The 22,400-nt window shown below is 45.7% G+C and overlaps 1 protein-coding gene across 1 annotated transcript in view; it reads right to left on the minus strand.

Moving 5' to 3' along the window:
• Window positions 1–3,337: 3,337 nt before the first annotated feature.
• KRIT1 (KRIT1 ankyrin repeat containing) overlaps window positions 3,338–22,400 on the minus strand; it is a 333,886-nt gene continuing 314,823 nt past the window's right edge. The window contains exons 16-17 of the mRNA XM_078663641.1: window positions 15,164–15,280; window positions 3,338–4,063 (exon numbers count right to left, since the gene is read on the minus strand). Of these exons, the coding sequence (XP_078519767.1) occupies window positions 3,974–4,063; window positions 15,164–15,280 (207 nt within the window). The 3' untranslated portion in view covers window positions 3,338–3,973. The remainder of the gene's footprint in view (window positions 4,064–15,163; window positions 15,281–22,400) is intronic.

Below are 22,400 nucleotides of genomic sequence, written 5' to 3' on the forward strand. Positions count from 1 at the left end.
GTTTCATGGGTATTTTTTTACATACTCCCCAGGGCATTAGTGGTAGCTTCATAAGCTTTTGTTTTGGGGGGAGGGATGTTGGGGGTCAGATCTCAGCCCAAAGCCCCGACCCCTCTTCATGACCTTGTGCCCTCATGCCTCGTAAACACAATTGGCTTATGATTTTGTCCCTTTATAGACACATCTCCTATAAGATCCTCCCAAAAAAACCCTCCCCCCATTGTGAAATGTATCTGTAAGTTGGCATGCCTGGGCAGTCATTTTGTGGCAGTCAATGGATCACTTGAAAAATGCAGAGTACAATTCATTCATTTTCTAGTCCGCTGCAGGCAGAAAGCGGATAATGCAAAAACTGAGATTTTGCATCTGATTCACATTTGCATACTACGGCTAAGAAAAAGAAAATAATTGCCCACGCAAACTGAGCCACACACACACACACACACACAGCCACACACACAGAGGCACACACACACACACAGAGCCACACACACACACAGAGCCACACACACATAGAGAGCCACGCACACAGAGAGCCACGCACACAGAGAGCCACGCACACAGAGAGCCATACACACACACAGAGCCACACACACACACAGAGCCACACACACACACACAGAGCCACACACACAGAGCCACACACACAGAGAGCCACACACACAGCCAAACACACAGAGAGCCACACACACAGCCACACACACACAGATCCACACACACACAGCCACACACACAGAGGCGCACACACACACACACACAGACACACACAGAGAGCCACACACACACAGAGCCACACACACAGAGCCACACACACACACACACACATAGAGCCACACACACACAGAGCCACACACAACATGCTCATGGGGTAGTGCCCACAAATACAGATTTGGCCTTCAAACTTCCTGAATGTTGCCTTGCACTGCGCATATGTCCGGAAGGCCCTTTCCTTAGAAACTGTTGCAAACCTCTTCAGCCCCTTCCAAACCCTCTTCCCCGCAGATCCCCTAGCTTCTGTTTGCACCTCTGTTACCCCGTCTCTCCGCTAACAGGCTTGTTTTGTTTACGTGTGGGCCAAGAGCAGAATTGGATCAATGAAAACAGACATGGCATGCGGCCAACAACAAACCCATTGCCCTATCGTTCCAACACAGCAGCGCTTACAGAACCCCCGGTGACATCCCAAAGAACACCCGCCTTTTCCTCGCCACCCCCACCCCGCGAATTAACTACATTCCCTCATATCAGGGTTCCACGCCTGCTTTTTCCTGGCTCAGAAAATCATATATCGTTATTTTTTACCACCCTTTGCCACGGATCATTAGTTAAGACATTTTAGCCAATAAGGGATCACCCGTGCTTTACTTGTAGCATTTTAAAAGTAAAGCGCAGGTGCCGCGATTATACTAAAATGAAAGAAATAGAAAAAATATCTATTTCTTTCATTTTGGTATAATCGCGGCACCCGCGCTTTACTTTTAAAATGTTACAAGTAAAGCGCGGGTACCGTGATTATACCAAAATGAAAGAAATAGATGTTTTTTCTATTTCTTTCATTTTGGTAAAATCGCGGCACCCGTACTTTACTTGTAACATTTTAAAATTAAAGCGCGGGTGACGCGATTATACTAAAATTAAAGAAATTGACGGCGCAGAGTCCTTAAAACGCTACAAATACCCACACACGCTTTTACTTATGTTAAAAATGATCAGAAAAAGGACGCCATTATATGAAATTCGAGGTTACATCTGACAATCCCCAGTTGCAACAGATATTGATTTGAGAGAGAGGGTGTGTTTTGCAATTTCACCAGAAAAACAGCAAAACTATTCATGAAAAACATTAATAGAGCTATGAAATTCCAAATTAAAATGCGAAAATAACTAGTGCAATTTCTTCCAACAAAATGTAGATCCTGGCTCGCGGGGGTGGGGGAGGGGCGGTCGGGGGACATGGGAACCAAGGCCAACATGCTAAAGGGATAGTGCCCACCAATGCAGATTTGGCCTTCAAACTTCCTGAATGTTGCCTTGCACTGCGCATGTGTCGGGAAGGCCCTTTCCTTAGAAACTGTTGCGAACCTCTTCAGCCCCTTCCAAACCCTATTCCCCGCAGATCCCCTAGCTTCTCTTTGCACCACTGTTACCCCGTCTCTCCGCTAACAGGCTTGTTTTGTTTATGTGTGGGCCAAGAGCAGAATTGGATCAATGAAAACAGACATGGCATGCGGAAAACAACAAACCCACTGCCCTATCGGTCCAACACAGCAGCGCTCACAGAACCCCCGGTGATATCACAAAGAACACCCCCGCCTTTTCCTCACCACCCCCACCCCGCGAATTAACTACATTCCCTCATATCAGGGTTCCACGCCTGCTTTTTCCTGGCTCAGGAAATCATGTATCATTATTCTTTACCACCCTTTGCCACGGATCATTAGTTAAGACATTTTAGCCAATAAGCGATCACCCGCGCTTTACTTGCAACATTTCAAAAGTAAAGCGCGGGTGCCGCGATTATACTAAAATGAAAGAAATAGAAAAAACATATTTTTCTTTCATTTTGGTATAATCACGGCACCTGCACTTTACTTTTAAAATGTTACAAGTAAAGCACGGGTGCCGCGATTATACCAAAATGAAAGAAATAGATGTATTTTCTATTTCTTTCATTTTGGTATAATCGCGGCACCCGCGCTTTACTTGTAACATTTCAAAAGTAAAGCGCGGGTGACGCGATTATACTAAAATGAAACAAATAGAAAAAAAAGGACGACGTACACATTTCTTTTTTTAGAGCCGGACTTCCTGCTGGCGTAAAAGGTTTTCTCTTCTTTATGGGGCGAAACAGATGGCCCCATAAAGAAGATAAGAAACCTTTTACCACACACGTAAGTCAAGGAAGCCAGTCTGAAAAGAACGGGGCTAAAAGAGAAAGAAGTACATCACTAACAACTCTTTTCCAATGGCTGGCCACCGTTTAGCATGAACGGTGACGCCAGCCAATGGAAAAGAGGGGCGGGGCTTAACCTCGCTACTGAAACTCACTCTAAGTCATTAAGTCTCTCCAGCATCACTGCGCATGTGCGCAGCCTTCTCAGGCAGAGACCTAATAAACCACTGTAAATGTGTCAACGAATTCCTAGATCGGGTGGAATGTCCGAGTTGATGAAGCTATTATGTCGCATGTTGAGGACACTCCATGGTTTTCTAAAAGCTCAGTCTTGAGAAGGTTTCTGTACAAAAAAAAAGCGTCAATCTTTATACACAAATACTACACTTCCGGCTACATCCTTTTCAATGATATAAATATAGTAGTACACCACAAGTCGTCAACTCCTTCTGGCATTGCATTTATTTATTCTTTTAAGGAAAATATAAAGTCTACAACCAATCTAAAATAGAGACAACCATGATAAAATCATTCATTTGTGCAACAGATTTTTGGTTTAAATAATGAACGAGAACACAGTGAGAAAAGTTAAAAATATTAATTATTGAAATTCAATGTGAAGAAATGTTTTTTGGTAATTATAATTTTTCACACAAAAACAAGCAACTTTAAATATAACTTATGGTTAGACATATAAAAGCAACCGCGTTAAACTACATTTAAAAAAAATGTTTGTGAAAAAATGTACTGAGGTGACTACAAGCACTGAAATAATTTGACGATGAACTATACATTTCAATACAATCTTGGTCAGGAGGACATATTAATCCTGTGCTTCTTTTGTTTTTACTTCAGTATGCTTTATAAACATTTTAAAAGTTACAGTGGCTCATATAAAAATATTTTAAATATAAAAATATTAAACTGGTATGATACACATTTTACTTAAATAAAACCATGCAATATCTGTACAAAATAAAACCATCATTGCAAAATTCAAATATGTTTTAGTGTAAAAATGTCATAGCAAAGAAGGTATCTAAAGTTTGAAATGAAACTGGACATTTCTCCTGTAAATGGTTAATTGTATCCATGTCTTTCAGGCACATTGCGGTCACTAGGCGTCATCTGGCCACTTAGCTTCATCAATAATTTTATAACAAGACCAGCCTAGAAATAAAAAAAATACATTATTTAATATGTAGGCAAAATTTATAGAGACACCATACGCGGACATATGCCAATACACTCACCTTCATACTTCCAAAAAACCAACATCGTATGTCTTTACACCCACAACTAACATCATAAACCCACACCCTCAACAAATGTCCACACAACACACATCCAAAAAAACAGTCTCAAACTCCAGTACATCCAGAATCATATGCCAAACATATCCACCATCATATGTCCATCATCAACATCATGCATCAATGCACAAACCATCATATATCCACACACGTACGATAATATATCTAAACAACCAGCCTCATACACCCCAATACACCCATCATGTGCCAACATATCCACCCACCCAACCTCATATGTCCATATAACCAATGTTATATCCCAAATACTGACTATCAAACGTCCTAACTAACCTCTACACCATTAAACAACTGTCAAAACACCCATATGACTACCCATCAGTGTAATTTCACATAACCAACATCAAATGTCAACACACCAGTCATCATAAATCTACAGAACTATCATGGAACATCAGAACACTCAACATCATATGCCAAGATATAAAAGAAAGAATAATAAACAATGCCATTCCATAGAACCACAAGATAAAGGGAGTCAAGGGTTATTTTTAAACTCTCATATAAGCAGGTGACAATCTGTCAGAATCCCCTTCAGAGGGCCACCGGACAAGTGGGAGCTATTGGGCCCAACCTTGGAGGTTGAGGCCTTTTACTGCTGATGTCCTCGGGCTTGACATATTATGGGCCCTGAGCAGCTGAGCCAAGTACCCCTTCAGCCCTTGACTCTCAGTAGTAGCATGGGTCGAGCAGTCCAAGAGGGAGGAGGTAGACACAAGCTCACATCTCAAAGTACGTTCAGCAGCAATAGAGGATTGTCCAGTCATATACTTGTTTAGTGAAAAAATGAGTATTTTTATATGAAAACGAAGTGAAATATGGCATACACAAACATTACACACAGCCCCCTGGGGTCGGGGGTCTATCATTAAATAGGCAGGTCCCTGAGTCCCATTTTGCTCTCGCTACTTTTGAGCTTGTTCGTCATTCAAGATAGGTGATATTCAGCTTAAGCCCCACTAGTAGGCTGTGTCTCAGAAGTGCCAATCCAACTCTATTTAAAAGTCAATAATTTTCCAGTCCATGAAGCACTATATGGCAGAAAAAGTTCAACCAGTGTCTTCCAGCTAGAGCTCAGTCTTAAGCGCTCTTGCAAGGATGGCATAGCTGAAGTCTCTGAGGAGAGTGGCAGCGGCTGTTGCTGGTGGGCAGCACTTGCGGTTCTGCAGGAGCAGTGTCTAAGCATCCACAGTGATTTATCTGGTCAGAGGGTAAGTTCCTCTGATCCTCACCCCAGGTGAGGGTAGGTTGCTCCGGTTCCGCTCTTCAGTCGGTGCTCGGACCAGCACTGGTCCCATTGGTGGCCTCTCCTCTCGTTGATGGCCTCACCTGGCACACAGGGTCACTGACTTTACTCCGCACACAGGCGGCTGCCCGATCGGCACAGCAGTAACTGCCTCTTCACAGAGGACCACTCTGGCATATGTGTTCCCACTTCATTCCGCAAATGGGCTATTGCCCAAAAGGCAGTAATCTTAACAGCAGCCGCCTCTGGCATACAGGGTCATCAGCTTCACCCCACACATGGGCTACGGCCCGGTCATCATTGCAGTAATCTTCATGGCGGCCCTCTCTGGCATACAGGGTCGGCGACTTTACTTTGCACACAGATTACAGCGCATACAGCAGGGCAGTGATACCAACCACAGCTACTAAACATCTGCCCCTCTGGCATATTGGGTCATCAACTTGACGTACACGCAGGCAGCTTGGTGCACCAGCCATCTGATCACTCCTCGCTACAGGGATCCACTTGGTAGGATGTCCCACTGGGCCTCATTCCGCCTTGCGCTCTACTCTTCCTCACAGGGTACACTTGACTTGGCAAGTAGGCAGCAACTGGTGCTCCAGGCTTCAGGGGAAGGTGGTCTTATATTTCCCTGGGGATGTCCCCTCACCCAGCCGGGACACTTGCAGTCTTTAGCCCTCAATGCTGTTCACAGGCAGAAGTCGTGCAGAGCTTCTCCTCCTTTCCCAAGCCCAACTGACTGCTTTACAGTTGACAATTTAAGGGGCCTCAAGCTCTTCTTCTTATAGTCCATTTCCAGACACCAGATGTGATTTAGGGTCTAAGTCTTTGAAGTTTGTGCTGGGGGACTGCTTCCATTTCTAGTGCCCACTCCCCGGTCAGCCCTTCCTCCAGAAAGAAATTTGTCACAGCAGGAGCGACTCCAAATCTGATAGCCCCACAACACAAGTCATGGGTGTGACCAGAGGTTCACATCTCGATGTCAGCCACGGCGATATGTGCATCAAAAGGTTACCCCAATACCCCAGCCCTACACCTTATGATTCTCTTATCAGCTCAGCTCTTTCCTGAGATGTGCCCAGGCCCCTTTCCAGTGACCTCTCTCTGAATCAATGAGCACCCTTTGAAGTGTACCAAAGAGCCTAGCTCTTCTTCCCCTAGAGGGTGTCCCACCCAGCTCATCGGAATGCAGCAATCCACACATCTGTCTGGTGGAGTTCCTCTACCTTCCATGCTCCTCCAGTCAGCCCTGGGTTTCCCAAGATGGAACCCAGACTTGTCCATGTATTGTACCATAGACAGGTACATATACACCCACCACATGTATACAACTGCTGCACAGCGCTATATATTAATTTGATATAGGCTTAGGGTGAGTTAAGCACACAGCAGTCACTCCAGTGACAGAAGTTAAAAGGCCTTGTTCACTTCTACTGATCACCACATGGTATGCTACCACTGCTGCGCTCGTGCTACTTGACTCATGATAAACACAATAGCCTTCCACATCACGAGGTGTTATATTACATATAGGCACCATAAAATAGGCCTCGGTAAACTTGTTACCCTTCACCTATATTCTCTCCCTACATTACACTTGTCACAGTTTACAGGGACTGACCTCTTACCTAGATATGACACTGCATTCAGGACGCGGGTTTTCCCTAGTTCGAAATCTCATACATTATTCATGAGGATTCTTGGAAGCACAGCAGGACTACCATCTCCTGTATAAAATCTATGTATAAAGTTCATGCCCAACGTCATCCTTAGGCCGACACAGTAATGCAACAAGGTAGGACCTGGGAAGATCTATGGGTATATACACATCACATCTTGCTAAGGCAGACAGAGGAGACCGAGACTTCCCGGCCGACACACTGACCAGAGACGCAGAGATTCCTGCATGCAGATACTCCCGCTCGCAGTGATCTAACATCCCTCGCAGGGTGTCCAACTCGAGAACAGGACAGGGTCTCATAGTCACCCACTTCAGGTAATGGCGATGACTAAATACTAGAGGGATTCTTGGCTTAACACCTACACCCATGATAGGTACACATAGGTTCTCACATAGCACCCCACTGGATACTTTCCTCTACTATCACCTGCGTGGGAGTTGTCAAACTAAATATACCTTTCCTCATTAAGCCCCAACTCCTCACCCTATTACACATTAATAGTGACCCTTAATCACCACCATTAGAATTCAGACTATATAGCTATACAAAGTTAGGTTACCCATGATGCAATGGCAGCAAAGGATAAGGTGGACATGGATTTGGAAATGCTGATCACAAATGAGCAATGGGCCTTCTCCCACCCACCTATCTCCTCTGCTCCATTGTGCAACCCCCAGCAGAACTGACCCATCTCTGCTGCTGAGTAGAATGGACCCGTCGCAAACACCTGCTTCATCTCCACCTCTTCGGAACCGCTGTTGCGGCACACACTCTTGGCACAGTCCCTCGTCAACGGCAGCATCAACACCAATGCTGGGCTCCATGTTGTAGCCTTGCAGCTCCTTCGAATTGATGTAACTCCCTGACTGCATGATGCATCCTCAATGGCGGACTACAAATCGCAAGCCCTCGTCAACAGGATCCTCGATGATGACGCAGTACCTGGCATCAAAGCCTCTTCGGGACAGATGCATTGCTTCAGATGCGCGAAACAACCTCGATGCCGGACTACGCATCGCAAGCCCTGTTGACAGGATACTCCATGACGACGCAGGAAATTGCATCACACCCTCCCTGCACCTCGAAACGGACGCATAGCCTCGATCCCTTGATGTAAGGTGGGTCCTGGGAGGAGAATTTGTATTTCTTCTCCGTCCTCTGCGTTACTGATCTGCATGTGGCCGGGTCCTTGAAGGCTTCCTTCCCCTGGTCTGTGATACTCTTTAGCATGGGCAAGAACTGGCTTCTTGTCTGTGTGGGTAGCAATGTTTCCAGCAGGAAATCTGCTTTTGGCCTCTCCTCTTCCAGCTTAACTCCATAAGCTTCCGCCGCCTTTCTGACCACCTCATTGTATGCCCCAATGTTATCCGGTGGCGAAGGCCTCGAGGGGTATGTCTCCACAGCCTCCTCCGGGTTTTCGGCCTTGATGTCCTGCCCTTCCTGGTCTTGGGCCGTCGAGGAACCTGAGCCGTAGCTTGACTGCTGCTCCCCGTAATCCCCCTCTGTGCAGTAGAGGTCTTCTTCCTCTTCGTGTTCCGAGGGTTCCGGAGTTTTCGGCGTCTCTTCGCCGTCGAACTCCTCGTGCTCCTGTACCTCAGCGACGGCCATTGCCAAGTTTGAGGGGATCCTGTAACTTCTCATCTTTTCATCGAAGTCCTTCTTTCTCTGAAGGATGCTCTCCATTTCGGCCTCGAGCCTTCTTTTCTTTCTCTGCATCTCTGAGGCCTGCTCGTCGTCGAGCGTTTCGGCTGCTCTTTTAGACGACGTCGTCGTCGAAACTTTCTTCGGCTCCTTTTCTTTCGAAGTCGAAGGCCCTTTTTCGGGGGCTCGCTTCGCGACCTTTGCTTTTCGCTGGTCTTCGGCCTCCGGGAGTCCTTCTCGAAGGATCCGCTGGGCTCTCTTTCGGAGGATGCAGCTTCGGTTGTCGAAGTTTTCGGCGCCAGTGCTCCTTTCGAGGCTCTGGGCTCTGACTTTCGAGAGTCTGCCTCTGGCTTTCGAGGCCCTGTGGGGTTTTTCAGGGTCGTAGGCTCTCCTACCTTGTCAGGTGTTTTCTTATCCGTCTCTGCAACCGTGAAGTCATCTGGACCTTCGGCGATGTTGTCCTCGTCGTCGGTGGAGAGGCCCAGTTCGTAAAGCGTCGGTGCCTGTCCCTTGCCCTGCATCGTGTGGTGAGCTGTCCTCTGTCTCTCTCGAACTCGGAGTGTCTTCGGCTTGAAGACGGAGCAGGCGTTGCAGTCTCTGCTCTCGTGGTCGATTGGCAGGCAGAGGTTGCAGACCGGGTGCTGGTCCTTCTGCGCGAACTTGTGGTGGCAGTTTTTGCAGAATTTAAAGGGTGTCTTGTACATCCCTGCGCTCAGGGGGCCCCCTGTGTGCGCATTCCTCCAAGGACGTCGAAGATCTCGAGGTTCTTCCCTTTCTTCGTCGTCTCTTCTCTGATGGTCCTCTTCTCCCGATCTTCTCAGGTCTTTACTGTCGAAGAGTTGCTGTATTTCCTCCTTTTTCCTCCAAAACGTCTGGAGCTTCACGCGACGATCCAGACCCAACGGCGGAAAAAAGAATCTGAAGATGGCGCCCAAGGGTGGTAGCTTCCGCCGGAAGCATGCCGACGTCACCGAAGGTACACCAAATGGTGGGACGTCGACGCCCACCTGGGCTACGGAAAAAAAAAGGAGAAAAAAGACTACGATTCCGGACCCAACCACCAGATTGCGGAATATGCACAGCATAGTGAATCCAGAAAGATTCACGCTGCAAAACTGATATTCACAGTTGGTGCTTTTTTGGTGCTATTTTCATGAAAATCTTTAAAACCACATATCTCCGGTTTTACTGATTGGATGTTTGTCGTTTTGGTCTTGTTTGTTGTTTTGGTCGTCTTTTATTTAATAAAGAAATCTCTATTCTTCTAAATTGGTGTTGAGCCCATTTTGTGTGGTGTTATGCAATTTAGAAATTAGTCATGTATGAATTAAAGTACTTTTTAGATCCAGCAAATGCAATATCTTTTGTTTTTCATAGCCATTTGTAGCTGTGGACCCTCCAGGCACTGGCTTGAGACATTGTCGATCATGTCTTGGATCAGCCCACAGAAGTATCTTAGTTTCATCATCTTTCTATTGGCTCTTTTGAGAGTATTCTTCCGCCTCCCCTAGGATGCATGAGGGACTATTTTCTATCTGAAGAGTATGGACAATCATCACACAGTCAATATTGTTTCTGAAACGTACAGTCACACATTATAGACTCAATAGTTTAAACCCTGTCGCTGGACGTAGTGAGTGAACCAATCGTCTCTTCTCCCCTTGTCTACAGAATGCTATTGGAGTCCATGCTTCCATTTTGCATACCTGGAAATTCTGCTTTAATACCCACCTGATGGCTGATCTTCTCTCCTGTCGATTCACTTGTGCTGTTAAGCAAACCCACAGCTTTCTCCAGCTGCAAACAGTGGAAACGCCAGTGGGTGTATCCTGTACAGATACCCCAGGATATTGCGGCATAGATTTTCAAATTTAGCGGCACAAAAATGGAGATATTCAGGTTTGCTGGTATGTAGGCTGTTCTGAAGCTGATCCATATATTGGCTGGAAGCCACTTAACTTCCCTGAGTGCAGGAGAAATATGGTTGAATTTCTTGATACCGGTGATCATTCTGGCTGCCGCATGCTGCGTTGTTTTGATGGGAGCCAGATGTGATTTTGGTATTCCTGAGAGGACTGCATTCCCATAGTCCAGTCTTGACAGTACCAGGGTTTGGGTGGCCTGTTTGAGATCACTGGGCGGAATGAAAGGTTTTATTGTGTTCAGTAGTTTGAGATAAAGGGAAGCGCTCTTGGCCGAATTCTTGATGTGTCTGGTCATGTTCAGTTTCGAGTCTAGAGTGATGCCTAATGATTTGACAGAGTCTGCAAGGGTAAGATTCCCCTTGAGCGCATCAACGGCCTTTAGCCATTCGGCAATTTGGTGGTTTTCTTCCTTATTCAAGATGATGAGTGTCTCAGTCTTGTCAGTGTTTAGTTTAAGGCGGTTGCATGACACCCAGTGTTGAACATCTCTCAGTACGTCATTGAGTCTTTTGATGTCTTTGAGGGAGGTGGTTTGCAGATATATCTGAGTGTCGTTAGCATAGAGATGGAAACGGATGTTGGCTGTTTTGAGTAGTTTGGTGAGAGGTTCCATGTATTTGAATTTGAATTTTTAAGGATTTATAAAGCGCACGTTCTCTATGCAGTTTCTTGTCGCTGGGGGGAGTGCAGAGTAGGAAGGGCACAGGACTAAGAACCAAAAGCTTGCTGGAACAAAAAGGTTTTGAGGGCCTTACGGAATTCCATGTAGGAAGGGGAGTGTCTGACTGAGGGCGGGAGGGTGTTCCAAAAGGTGGGTGCCAAGACCGAGAATTTCTGGCCTCCCGACCTTAATTTCTTAAAACCGGATAAGGATTTGGTGGATGAGCGAAGATCTCTGGGTGGGCAGTAGCTGGTAATGGCCGAGTTGATAAAAGCAGGAGCCGTGCCCACCCTAGCTTGAAAAGTGAGACATCCAAGTTTGAAAAGGGCCCGTTGTTTGATGGGGAGCCAGTGAAGAGAAAGAAGGAGCGGAGAGGAGTGATGGAATTTAGGTAGGCCATATACCAATCGGGCTGCCTGGTTCTGCACCAGCTGAAGACGTTGAAGTGCATAGGCAGGAGCACCATTGTAGATGATGTTACCATAATCGATCTTGGATATGACCATGGCCATTAAAATCAATTTGAGTGCTGGGAGGGAGAAAAACCGGGATATTTTCCTAATGATACGCAAGGTAAAGAAACAAGAGGAAACAACAGAACTGATGTGGGAGTGAAGAGTGAGATGGTGGTTAAGTGTAATTCCGAGAGTCTTGACAGAGTCCGAAGGGATGGGGGGAGGCCAAGGCAAAGGGGCCAGAAAGAAGAAGACCAAGGGTTGCCGCTGCCCCCAGTCAGAACAAGCTCTGTTTTATCCGGGTTGAGTTTAAGATGGTTCGCACTCATCCAATCCCGGATAAACAGCATGACGGACTGGAAGCTAGCGACATCTGATGTTGGGGAAGAAAAATTAAAAATGAGTTGGAGGTCATCAGCATAGTTGTAGACTGTGACCTCCATTTGTTGTAGTGCAGAAATAAGAGGGAAAATGTAAAGATTAAACAAAAGGGGAGAAAGAGAGGATCCCTGAGGGACACCACATTGCACTCTGCGGGGCGGGGCAGAAAATGTAGATGTTAAAGAGTTGCAGGGATAGCACTGAGCCTTGTGGGACTCCCTTGTTGACTGGATGGAGGTCAGAAACAAAGTTTTTGATTTTTATTTTTTGAGTGCGATTGTGCAGGAAGGAAGAGAACCATTGGAGGACCACTTCGCCAAGACCAGCTCTTTCTTGGAGAGCCCTGAGGAGAAGACTGTGATCTACAGTATCGAATGCTGCCGAGAGGCCGAGGAGAATGAGGAGGCAGTATTGGTCAGAGTCTAGTGATCTGTGGATATCGTCAATGATGTTAAGGATCGCAGTTTCTGTGCTACAGCCTTTTCTGAAGCCAGATTGATGGGAGTCCAGGAGGTTGATGTTGTCCAGGTGTTGGGTTAGTTGTTGGAGTACGCATCTTTCTAGGATTTTGGACAGAAGGGGAGGTTAGAAACAGGTCTGAAGTCATTCAGCTCCGTAATGTTGAGGCAGTTTTTTTTCAGCAAGGGTGTGACTTGTCCCACTTTAAGGCAGTCTGGAACGACTCCATTTTTCAAGGAGCTATTTATGATCGTGCACCAAAGTGGTGCTAGGTAACACTTCAGTTTTTTGGTCAGTAGGGGTGGAATGGGGTCTAGGACACGAGCTGAGGGTTTGGAGGTGGCGATCAGCGTGATTATCTCAGATTCTTGAATGGGCGGAAGCTTAGCCAGGAGTTGGTAAAGGGACAGGGAGAGATATCGAGCGTCCCGGACGTGATGCTCTTAGTGGGGCACGTATTGATGACGTCAAGTGAGAGTTCGATCTTTGTAATCTTGTCATTGAAGAAATTGGTGAAGTTGTCGCATAGTTCTTTGGACCCCTGTATAGAAGAGGTCACGGGCTTGGAGGTTTGTTGCCTGATGATGCTATAGAGCTCTTTGGTTATATTTTTTGCGCTGTCCAGCGCAGAGTGGAAAAAAGTGGATTTCTTGTTTTTGATGTGATTGTTGTACTTCCTACGAGCTGTTTTGAGTTGTTCGGGGAGGATGGAGGTAGGGTTATTCCTCCAGCTTCTTTCTTTGGCTCTTAGCTTTCTCCTTGCAGTATTGAGGTCAGAGTTGAACCATGATCTGGACAGAATGACTCAACTTTTTTTCAGCTTTAGAGGCGCTAGCTGGTCAAGCATAGCCACTAGCTTTGCGTTGTAATGCTCGGTGAGTTCGGTTGTGGAGAGGTGGTCGTTGGTGCAGGGAAGAAGCGAGCTTATCCTTTCTTCAAGGACTACCATGGGAATCTGGGAGAGGTTTCTGGCCCATTTGGGGGAGTCTTGCATAGGTGTTTAAGATAGAGTTTGTTGGTTGATATGAAATAAGATCATGTGGTGGTCTGACCAGTCAACGGGGAGTATGTGGTTGATTGTAATTGCGTCTCGTTGAGCGAAGATGGCATCCAGGGTAGCTCCTTTGTAGTGCGTCTCCTCCGTGCAGTGTTGGGTTAAATTGTCGTCACAGAAGAGATTGGATAGCGTTTGAATTAGCGGGTTGTTAGTGACCGTAGGTTAAGGTTGCCAAGAATTAGGTTGTTGGCATCTCCAAGTGCACAGTGAGCGATCAGGTCAGATAAATGTTCCCCAAATGCGGAGGTGTTGCCTGGTGGATGATAGAGAAGGTGGCAGAGCAAAGCTCCATTATCTTTGGTCTTCGTGTTGACTGTAAGGCATTCAAATGTGTTGTATTTGCATGAATCTATTTCCATGATGGCAATGTTGTCTTTATGAATGATAGCTACCCCTCCCCCTCGTTCTTTTCTGTCTTTGTTAATAATGGAAAAACCTTGGGGCACAAGCATGTCTAGGCATGGTGAGGAGAGCTCGTTGAGCCAGGTCTCCAGTGATGAACGCTATGTCAATGTTTTGCGAGAGGATGGCTTATGCTAATTCAGTTGCATGCATAGACGCCGACCTGCAGTTGATGAGCAAGCAGTTGGTGGAAAGCTCTTTGTTGCTTGGGTTCTTTTTTTCTTTGGTTGCCCTAGGTAGGGAGGTGAGGAAGGGCGATCTAGGTGGTTTTGTGCAAGGACGATCTTTTCGAAAACCAGTGATCACTTGGATCTTGGATTTTGGGGATTCAATGGGAGGTGTGTCATATGAGGAGGCTAGGTCTGCCGCTTCTTTGTCAGACATTGCTGCTACGGACCTATTGGGTCTTGAAGTCAGAGGCTCGATATCGGAATTTGAGCATCTCTGGGCCCTAGTGGGGAGGGCTGTGTTTCTTTGGGATTTTTGTGGCCGGGCTTCCACGTCCGTTCTTGAGAGTCTCTGTAACCGAGTCACAGGGATTGCTATGGGCCAGGTAGGGCACTTGTGGTGGATGGTGTTGGAAGGAAAGGGTATCCAGGGCGGGGATTGTGTAGAGGATTAGCTCAACTCCCACTTCTTAAAACTCTGGAAGGTAGCAAATTTCTCAGCTGCCCTGCCCGTGTGAGTTAATCCCAATGTCAGCCTATTGTCCACCGGCCAGTGCTATGACCCTTCTCTAGCATGGATCTTGCTCAAAATCAACCCATGCCCCATAATAGATGCAACAGCTTCTTTAAGGTTACATCTGCTCACCACGGATTCCAAACTATTTAACTGGGGTCTGCTGCCATAAAACGACCCCATTAGCAACAGGGATTTCATTGGTAATTTAGAGTTTTTGTATGAAATGGAAGGACGGGAACTACTGTATAGGCTGAAAGGCAACATTCCTACAAGGGGGCTGCCAAAGAAATCAATATCTGACAAAAGTAATTTGCATGCCAACATTTTAATTATTCAAACTTACTTGTTTGGTATGTACTATGAAACTCATCTTGTTTTCCAGACTGTGGATTTGGAAACATGTGTCTGCATCTCCTAGCTGCCACATAAAGCAACCAAATTTCAGACTAATCAGCAAAGCCTGCAATGAAAGTGCAAGTTGGTAATGTTACTGGCATAGCTGGAATGCTTAAAATGTCACTCAACAGTATATTTAACCGAATCACACACTGAAGCCACTAGGGAGACTATCTGGCTGTTTCTTTTAAATTAATCTTTGGTACCAAGTTGCAAAAGTCAGGCACAGCAGACTGTGACTGAAACCCCCCAGTCTTTAACAGACATGCAAGAACAATAGAATGTCACATTATAAGAACATGACCATGTGGCTATATCCACAAGCAAGAATCCTTCTTCTAAATCACAAGGTACCAAAGGATTCACTCTGCTTGTCAGTAGGAAAGTACTGTGATGGGAAAACTCAATTAGACGGTTCCCCCGTAAAGCAAAAGTCCTCTCAGAGGCAAGCCTGACACTGTCAGATGTCTGGTGACTCCCCGAATTCTCTCCTAATTCCACCAAAAAAACCACACAAAATGCAGTTAGAACACAACCGGGCCAGCATCAATAGTGAACAGCAAAATTACATGAACCAAAACCGGTCAGATTAACCGATAGTAAGAAGGCTCATTGTTAGTCCATCCTCCACTGAAAGTTAGCAACTACAAGTCTCATTGTAGACCAGAAACAAGCCTCCTGAGACACAGCAGTCAACCAGATTAGGAATGTGCTACTTTTTGTCATGGCTTCCCCACCTTTTGCCACTGGTGCTCATGGTTTTCGACTGATGTGCACTGGGTTCCTGCTAACCAGGCGCTAGTGCTCTTTCCCTAAAAACTAGCATGCATTTAGCAACCCTGTAAATCTCTACTAAATGGTATCCTCGGTACCTAGGGCATGGGTACTAGAGAGGGTCCCTAAGGGCTGCAGCATGTATTCCACTTGAAGGGACCCCCGTACAAATTGCATGCAGACTGCCATTGCAGGCTGTGTGATACAGAGCAAATCATTTGTGAAAACATGATATGGCATGTTCACTGTGTGCCATGCCAAAGTCATTGCATATAATATATGCAAGTTATGCATACAGCAGGCCTTAGAACATGAGCAGATATGCCCCTGTGATGTCTAGTATTACTAGATATTGCAAGTGAAAAGGGAAGTCATCTTAAGGTATGTGCTAGGCACTGGTTGCTATGAGTTACCCAGCTACATAATGGGTTCACTGAAACCTATGTTGTTTGGTATCAAACATCTTGTCTTAATAGGATTTTTTATGACAGGCACCCAGAGGGTCCATTAGAGGTGCCCACTGAACCCTACTTATCTTCTAGTGTGATAGCTGACTGGTATTGTCCATCCTTCTACCACAGATGAGTTTTTGACCCCCTGTAGGTGAGAGCCAGCACTCTCTGAGGTCAGAAAACAATGCTTGCTCCGGAGCCTCAAAAGAACTCAACCGCCTGCTGCAAAGGCAGACATGTCTGCCTTTGGCAGAAAGCCAGGTCCCAAGGTTAACCCTTGAACTTCCAGTTGTGTGGTTGGAATTGGTGGTCCAAGGAAAGCAAGCCCAAGAATCGGGCCACAGCACAACTCTGTTTGAACAGCTCTAAAGTGGAATCCGCCTTGTCTCCAATAGCCTGGAGCCATCAAAAGTCATATATCCATTTTGGCTGTTTGCACACCCCGAAGAACCCGGTGGTGCACGGTGCTTCCTATGGGTGTGGCATGTCTTGGAGGCTTAAGTCTTTAGATGAGACATCCATACCATACTACCACTAAAGAAACAATTCTGAATTGACGGAGGAACTTCAATGAACAGAAATCACACACTTCAGTCTTCAAGGGAGGTGTGCACAGTTAGTTACAGCTTTTTATTTTTCAAAGATTCATACAATTTTGAAATCACTGAAACATAATTACATTAGTGGTTAACTCTTTACTAAAATTGTTTAATCAAATTAAGGTTTCTGTGGTTTGAAGGTATCCTAATTGTGTTAAAAAGTTCAAATTTATAACAAATATTTGATGCCTTTGTGAGAGTAATGATGCGTGAAATGTGCCTTGAATACTTGCTAACGTGCATGTACTTAATAATATAAGGAAAATGCTACTTACCAGTATGCATCTGTTCTTGGCATGTAGAGCTGCAGATCCACACACTTGCATTAGATCGCCATCTGGTGTTGGGCTTGGATGCTTGCACCTTATTGTTGTCTTGGAAGAAGTCTTTGTAGTCACGAGATAGGTGACGCCTCCCTTGGACGATAGTGTGCATGGGCATCGACTCCATCCTTAGATTGTTTTTTGCCTGATGGGAAATGATGGAGTTGGTAGTAAAGAAAAAGATGTCCATGTATGTATATCTAAGTAAGATAGAGCTGGAACATACAGGTCCCGAGAAGGTGGGTGGAGTCGATGCCCATGCGCACTATCGTCCAAGGGAGGCGTCACCTATCTCGTGACTACAAAGACTTCCTCCAAGACAACAATAAGGTGCAAGCATCCGGGCCCAACACCAGATGGCGATCTAATGCAAGTGTGTGGATCTGCAGCTCTACATGCCAAGAATAGATGCATACTGGTAAGTAGCATTTTCCGTTCGAGGCACATGAGCTGCAGATCACACACTTGCATAGACTGTACAGCAGTACCTCCCCTAGCGGTGGTCACCTGTATCAGTTGCAGTTGTTTGAAAAAGAGTTTTAAGAACAGCCTGGCCCACAGCAGCTTGTTGCTTGGCTTGCACGTCAACACAATAGTGTTTAGTGAAGGTGTGTGTTGTAGACCATGTTGCTGCCTTACAAATGTCTTCTAGGGGAATGTTCCCTAAGAATGCCATGGAAGACCCTAGTTTGCGTGTTGAATGCGCTCTAGGGGGAAATGTCAAAAGTGCGTTTAGCTTTTTGGTAGCATATTTGGATACATTTAACAATCCACCTTGCAATCCCAACTTTGGAGATGGGATTACCTTTATGCGGTGGGTAGAAAGACATGAACAATTGTTTTGTTTTGCGAATAGGCTTAGTTCTGTCAATGTAATAAAGTAGGGCTCTTTTGACGTCTAGTGTGTGAAGAGCTCTTTCTGCTACGGAGTCCGGGTCTTTGGAAAAACACTGGTAGCTTCACTGATTGATAAAGGTGAAAAGCAGTGATGACTTTAGGAAGGAATTTTGGATTTGTTCTGAGAACCACCTTGTTACGGTGTATTTGTAAGAAGGGTTTTTGTATGGTTAAAGCCTGGATCTCACTTACCCTTCTGAGAGAGGTAATTGCAATAAGGAAAGCTACTTGCCATGTGAGGAACTGAAGTACAATGTTGAGATTCCACACCGGAGAGGGTGGTAATCTAGGAGGAATGATCCTTTTAAAGCCCTTCATAAAGGTTTTAATTGCTGGTATCCTAAAAAGTGAAAGTTTTGTCTATCTTGTAAGTAAGCGGCAAGTGCTGCTCGATGTAAACGTACAGCTGTGTATGCTAGATAACATCTTTGCAAATGTAGCAAATAGCAAATTATGTTTTGGATGGAGCCATCCAATGGATTGATATGATTGTTAGTGCAGTAAATGGCAAATCTTTTCAATTTTGCTGCATAGCAAGCTCTGGTGGTAGGGCGCCTGACCTCTTTAATGATGTTCATACAGTCCAGTGGAAGGTTAAGATAACCAAACTCTAGGACTTCAGGAGCCAGATCGCTAGATTGAGTTGAGTTGGATCGGGGTGCCTTATCTCTCCATGGTTCTGCGTTAGTAGTGATGGGGAGAGGTGTCGTTTTTGGAGTTCCAACAGTGTTATGAACCATGGTTGGTGTGCCCATGCGGGAGCCACTGGGATAATTTTTAGAGACTGCTGTCGGAGCTTGCGTACCACAAGAGGAATCAGTGGGAGTGGCGGAAAAGCGTACGCAAATCTGCCTGACCAGTTCATCTATATCGCATTGCCCTTGGACTGTGGGTGTGGAAACCTGGCGGCGAAGGTTGGGCATTTTGCGTTTTTGTGTGTGGCAAACAGATCTATGTCTTGTTGGCCCCACATTTGGAAAAATGGTAGAAGAACTTGTGGATGTTGTTTCCATTTGTGAATCTGTTGTATCTGTCGACTTAACAGATCTGCATTCTGATTGTGAACTCCTGGAAGATGTTCTGCAAGGAGGTATATGTTTTGTGGAATGGCCCACCTCCACATGCTCTGTGTGAGCTGGGACAGCTGCAGAGAATGTGTGCCTCCTTGTTTTTGTATGTAATACATGGCTGTCATGTTGTCCGTGCGGATTAGGACAGCTTTGTTTTGTACATGAATTTGGAATGATTTCAGAGCTAGGAATATTGCTAGTAATTCCAGATGATTGATATGGAGCACATTTTGTTGAGTGGTCCATTTGTTTTGAATTGTGTGATTGGGGAGATGTGCTCCTCAACCTGTGAGTGATGCGTCTGGAACAGGCTTGAGGAACGGCCGCCCTCTGGATACGTTTTTTGTGTTCCACCACTGCAGAGAGCGATGTGTGCGGCTGTCCAACAACACCAGATCTGTAAGTTGTCCCTGAACTTGATTCCACTGATGAGCTAGACATTTCTGAAAGGGACGCATTTCAAGTTTTGCATAAGGTACAATGAATATGCAAGATGCCATCATGCCTATGAGTTGCATGAACACTCTGGCTGGGAGAGAGTGTTGCGTTTGAGATTTTTTGATGAGAGCTTGTATTATGGCTATCCTGGCTGGGGTGGGACATATTCTAGAGCTGTGTAAGTATTTATTGTGGCTCCCAGGAATTGATGTACATGAGAGGGTTGGAGGTGCGACTTGGTATAGTTGATTGTGAACCCCAAGTTGTGCAGTGTTTGAATGGTTTGTTGAGTGTGTTGAACACACTGGTTAAACAACTTGGCTTTTATTAGCCAGTCAGCCAGGTATGGGAAGACATGGATTTGCTGTCTCCTTAAGTGTGCTGCTACCACTGCCAGGCATTTTGTAAATACTCTGGGAGCGGTGGTGACTCCGAACGGAAGGACTTTGAACTGATAGTGTTGTCCTTCCACTATGAATCTTAGACACTTCCTTTGAGCAGGATGTATGGCAATGTGGAAGTAGGCGTCCTTGAGATCTAGCGTGGCAAGGAGGTCTCCTTGTTGGAGTAGAGGAAGCACTTGTTGGAGAGTGATCATGTGAAAATGATCTGAGTGTATATACAGGTTGAGGGGTCTGAGGTCGAGTATTGGCCTTAAGGACCCGTCCTTTTTGGGGATTAGGAAATACAGAGAGTAAACTCCTGTTCCCTGATGTAGTAAGAGGACTGGCTCTATGGCATGCTTTTGAAGCAGTGAAAGAACTTCTTGTTTTAAAAGTGTAAGATGTTCTGTGGACATTGGATGCTGTTTGGGTGGTATGTTTGGGGGTGTAGATGTAAGTTCCAGGCAGTAACCATACTGGATAATTTGTCTTACCCACCTGTCTGTTGTGATGGATTGCCAGACAGGTAGTAACTGTGATAGTCTTCCCCCGACTGGAGTGGAATGGTCTGGGGGGACTGCAGGGAAGTCACTGTTTAGCAGCAGGGGAGATGCGAGTGCTGTTGTTACCCCGGCCTCTTCCTCTGCTGGTATTGCCTCTGTATCCTCCTTTAAAATATCCTCTATTGGGGATGTTTGGGTAGTGTTTTTAAAGGAAGATGAGGTATCTGTGCCCATGTTCTTAGAGACTCCTCTGTAAAAGGAGTGACGTGTTTGCAGAGACTGTAATGCTCTCATGGACTTAGCAGTCTCTGTCTTTTTTCATTTTTTCAAGAGCTGTGTCCACAGCCGGTCCAAAAAGTTGTTGATTGAACGGCTGATTTAAAATAATTGTTTGGAACTCTTGTTTAAAGCCTGAAATACGTAGCCAGGCATGTCGTCTGAGCAGTACACTGGTATTGATGGACCTAGAGGCAGTGTCTGCTGCGTCAAGGGCACATTTAATTGAAGCGTTTATCAGTTTGCCCTCTTGGATGAGATCATTTGCTTGAGTTTTATATTGGTCAGGCAAATGCTGTTATAGGGTTTCCAGCTGATCATAGTGGGCCCTATCATATCTAGCTAGCAGTGCTTGAGTGTTAGCTATGCGCCATTCATTGGCCGCCTGTGCAGCTACCCTTTTGCCAGATGTGTCTATTAATTTGGATTCTTTATTCGGGGGTGGTGCATCTCCGGAGGTTTGTGAATTTGCGCGCTTTCTAGCGTTGGAAACTACTAGAGAATCCAAAGGCAGTTGTCCCTTGATGTACGCAGGGTCAGGTCTATATTTTTTATCTATTCTTGGATTAAGAATCCTGGCTCGTACAGGATCTTTAAATATGTCAGGGGTATGTTTAATGACCCCCTTAATTATTGGTAATATTTGTACAGTTCTTTGGGACTGTTCAAATGTATCTAACAGGAAATCCTCCTCTGGTTTGTCTGAGTGCATTGTGACGCCATGAAAAACCGCAGCCCTATTGATTAATTGTCCAAAACCAATATTATCGTCTGGGGGAGATGGTTTTGTTGGGTATGGTTGGGGCTTGGGAGGTCTGGTAGATCTATTGGATCATTGTAATCCCAATCGTCTTGTGGTGGGTCGTCTGGATCTGTGAACGGATCATTGGGGTCTTCCCCACCCCTAGATTATCATCATAATCATCATATAGTGGTGGTGTATGTGGTGGAGAAGTTACAGGTAGAGGTGGTGTAACAGGCTTGGGGAGAGGAAGAGGATTAGAAGGAGGCACAGGAGAAGAAGGGGGCATAGGTGATGTAGAAGAGTCCTTCTTCACAGGCACTGGCTTTTTGTTTCTGGATGGCACAGCTATGACATGTCCTGTTTTAGGGTTAATATAGATATTTTTCTACTTGGGATCGACAGTATCTGGATGGAAAAGTTCCTCTTCCTCAATACCCGCTATGGGCATTGATTTTTTCGGTTCCGAGCGGGGCTGGTGTTGATTTTTGTGTTCTTTAGCCTTAGGAGGCGTGGTAGAATACTTAGGCTTGTGTTTTGGTTCCGAAGGTTACGGAGCCGAGGCGTGGCCCTTAGGCTTAGAAATTTTCAAAACCGGTTTATCTACAGGCCTGGAGGTGTTCGTGGCCGGTTTGTCTTTCGGTGCCGAAGGAATGGGAATGGATTTTCGGAGCCGAGTGTTCTGTTGGCTTCGGTGCCAAAGGCACCGGTGGGACTAGTACATGCG

The sequence above is a fragment of the Lissotriton helveticus genome, chromosome 10, assembly GCF_964261635.1.
Source record: "Lissotriton helveticus chromosome 10, aLisHel1.1, whole genome shotgun sequence".
NCBI lineage: Eukaryota > Metazoa > Chordata > Amphibia > Caudata > Salamandridae > Lissotriton > Lissotriton helveticus.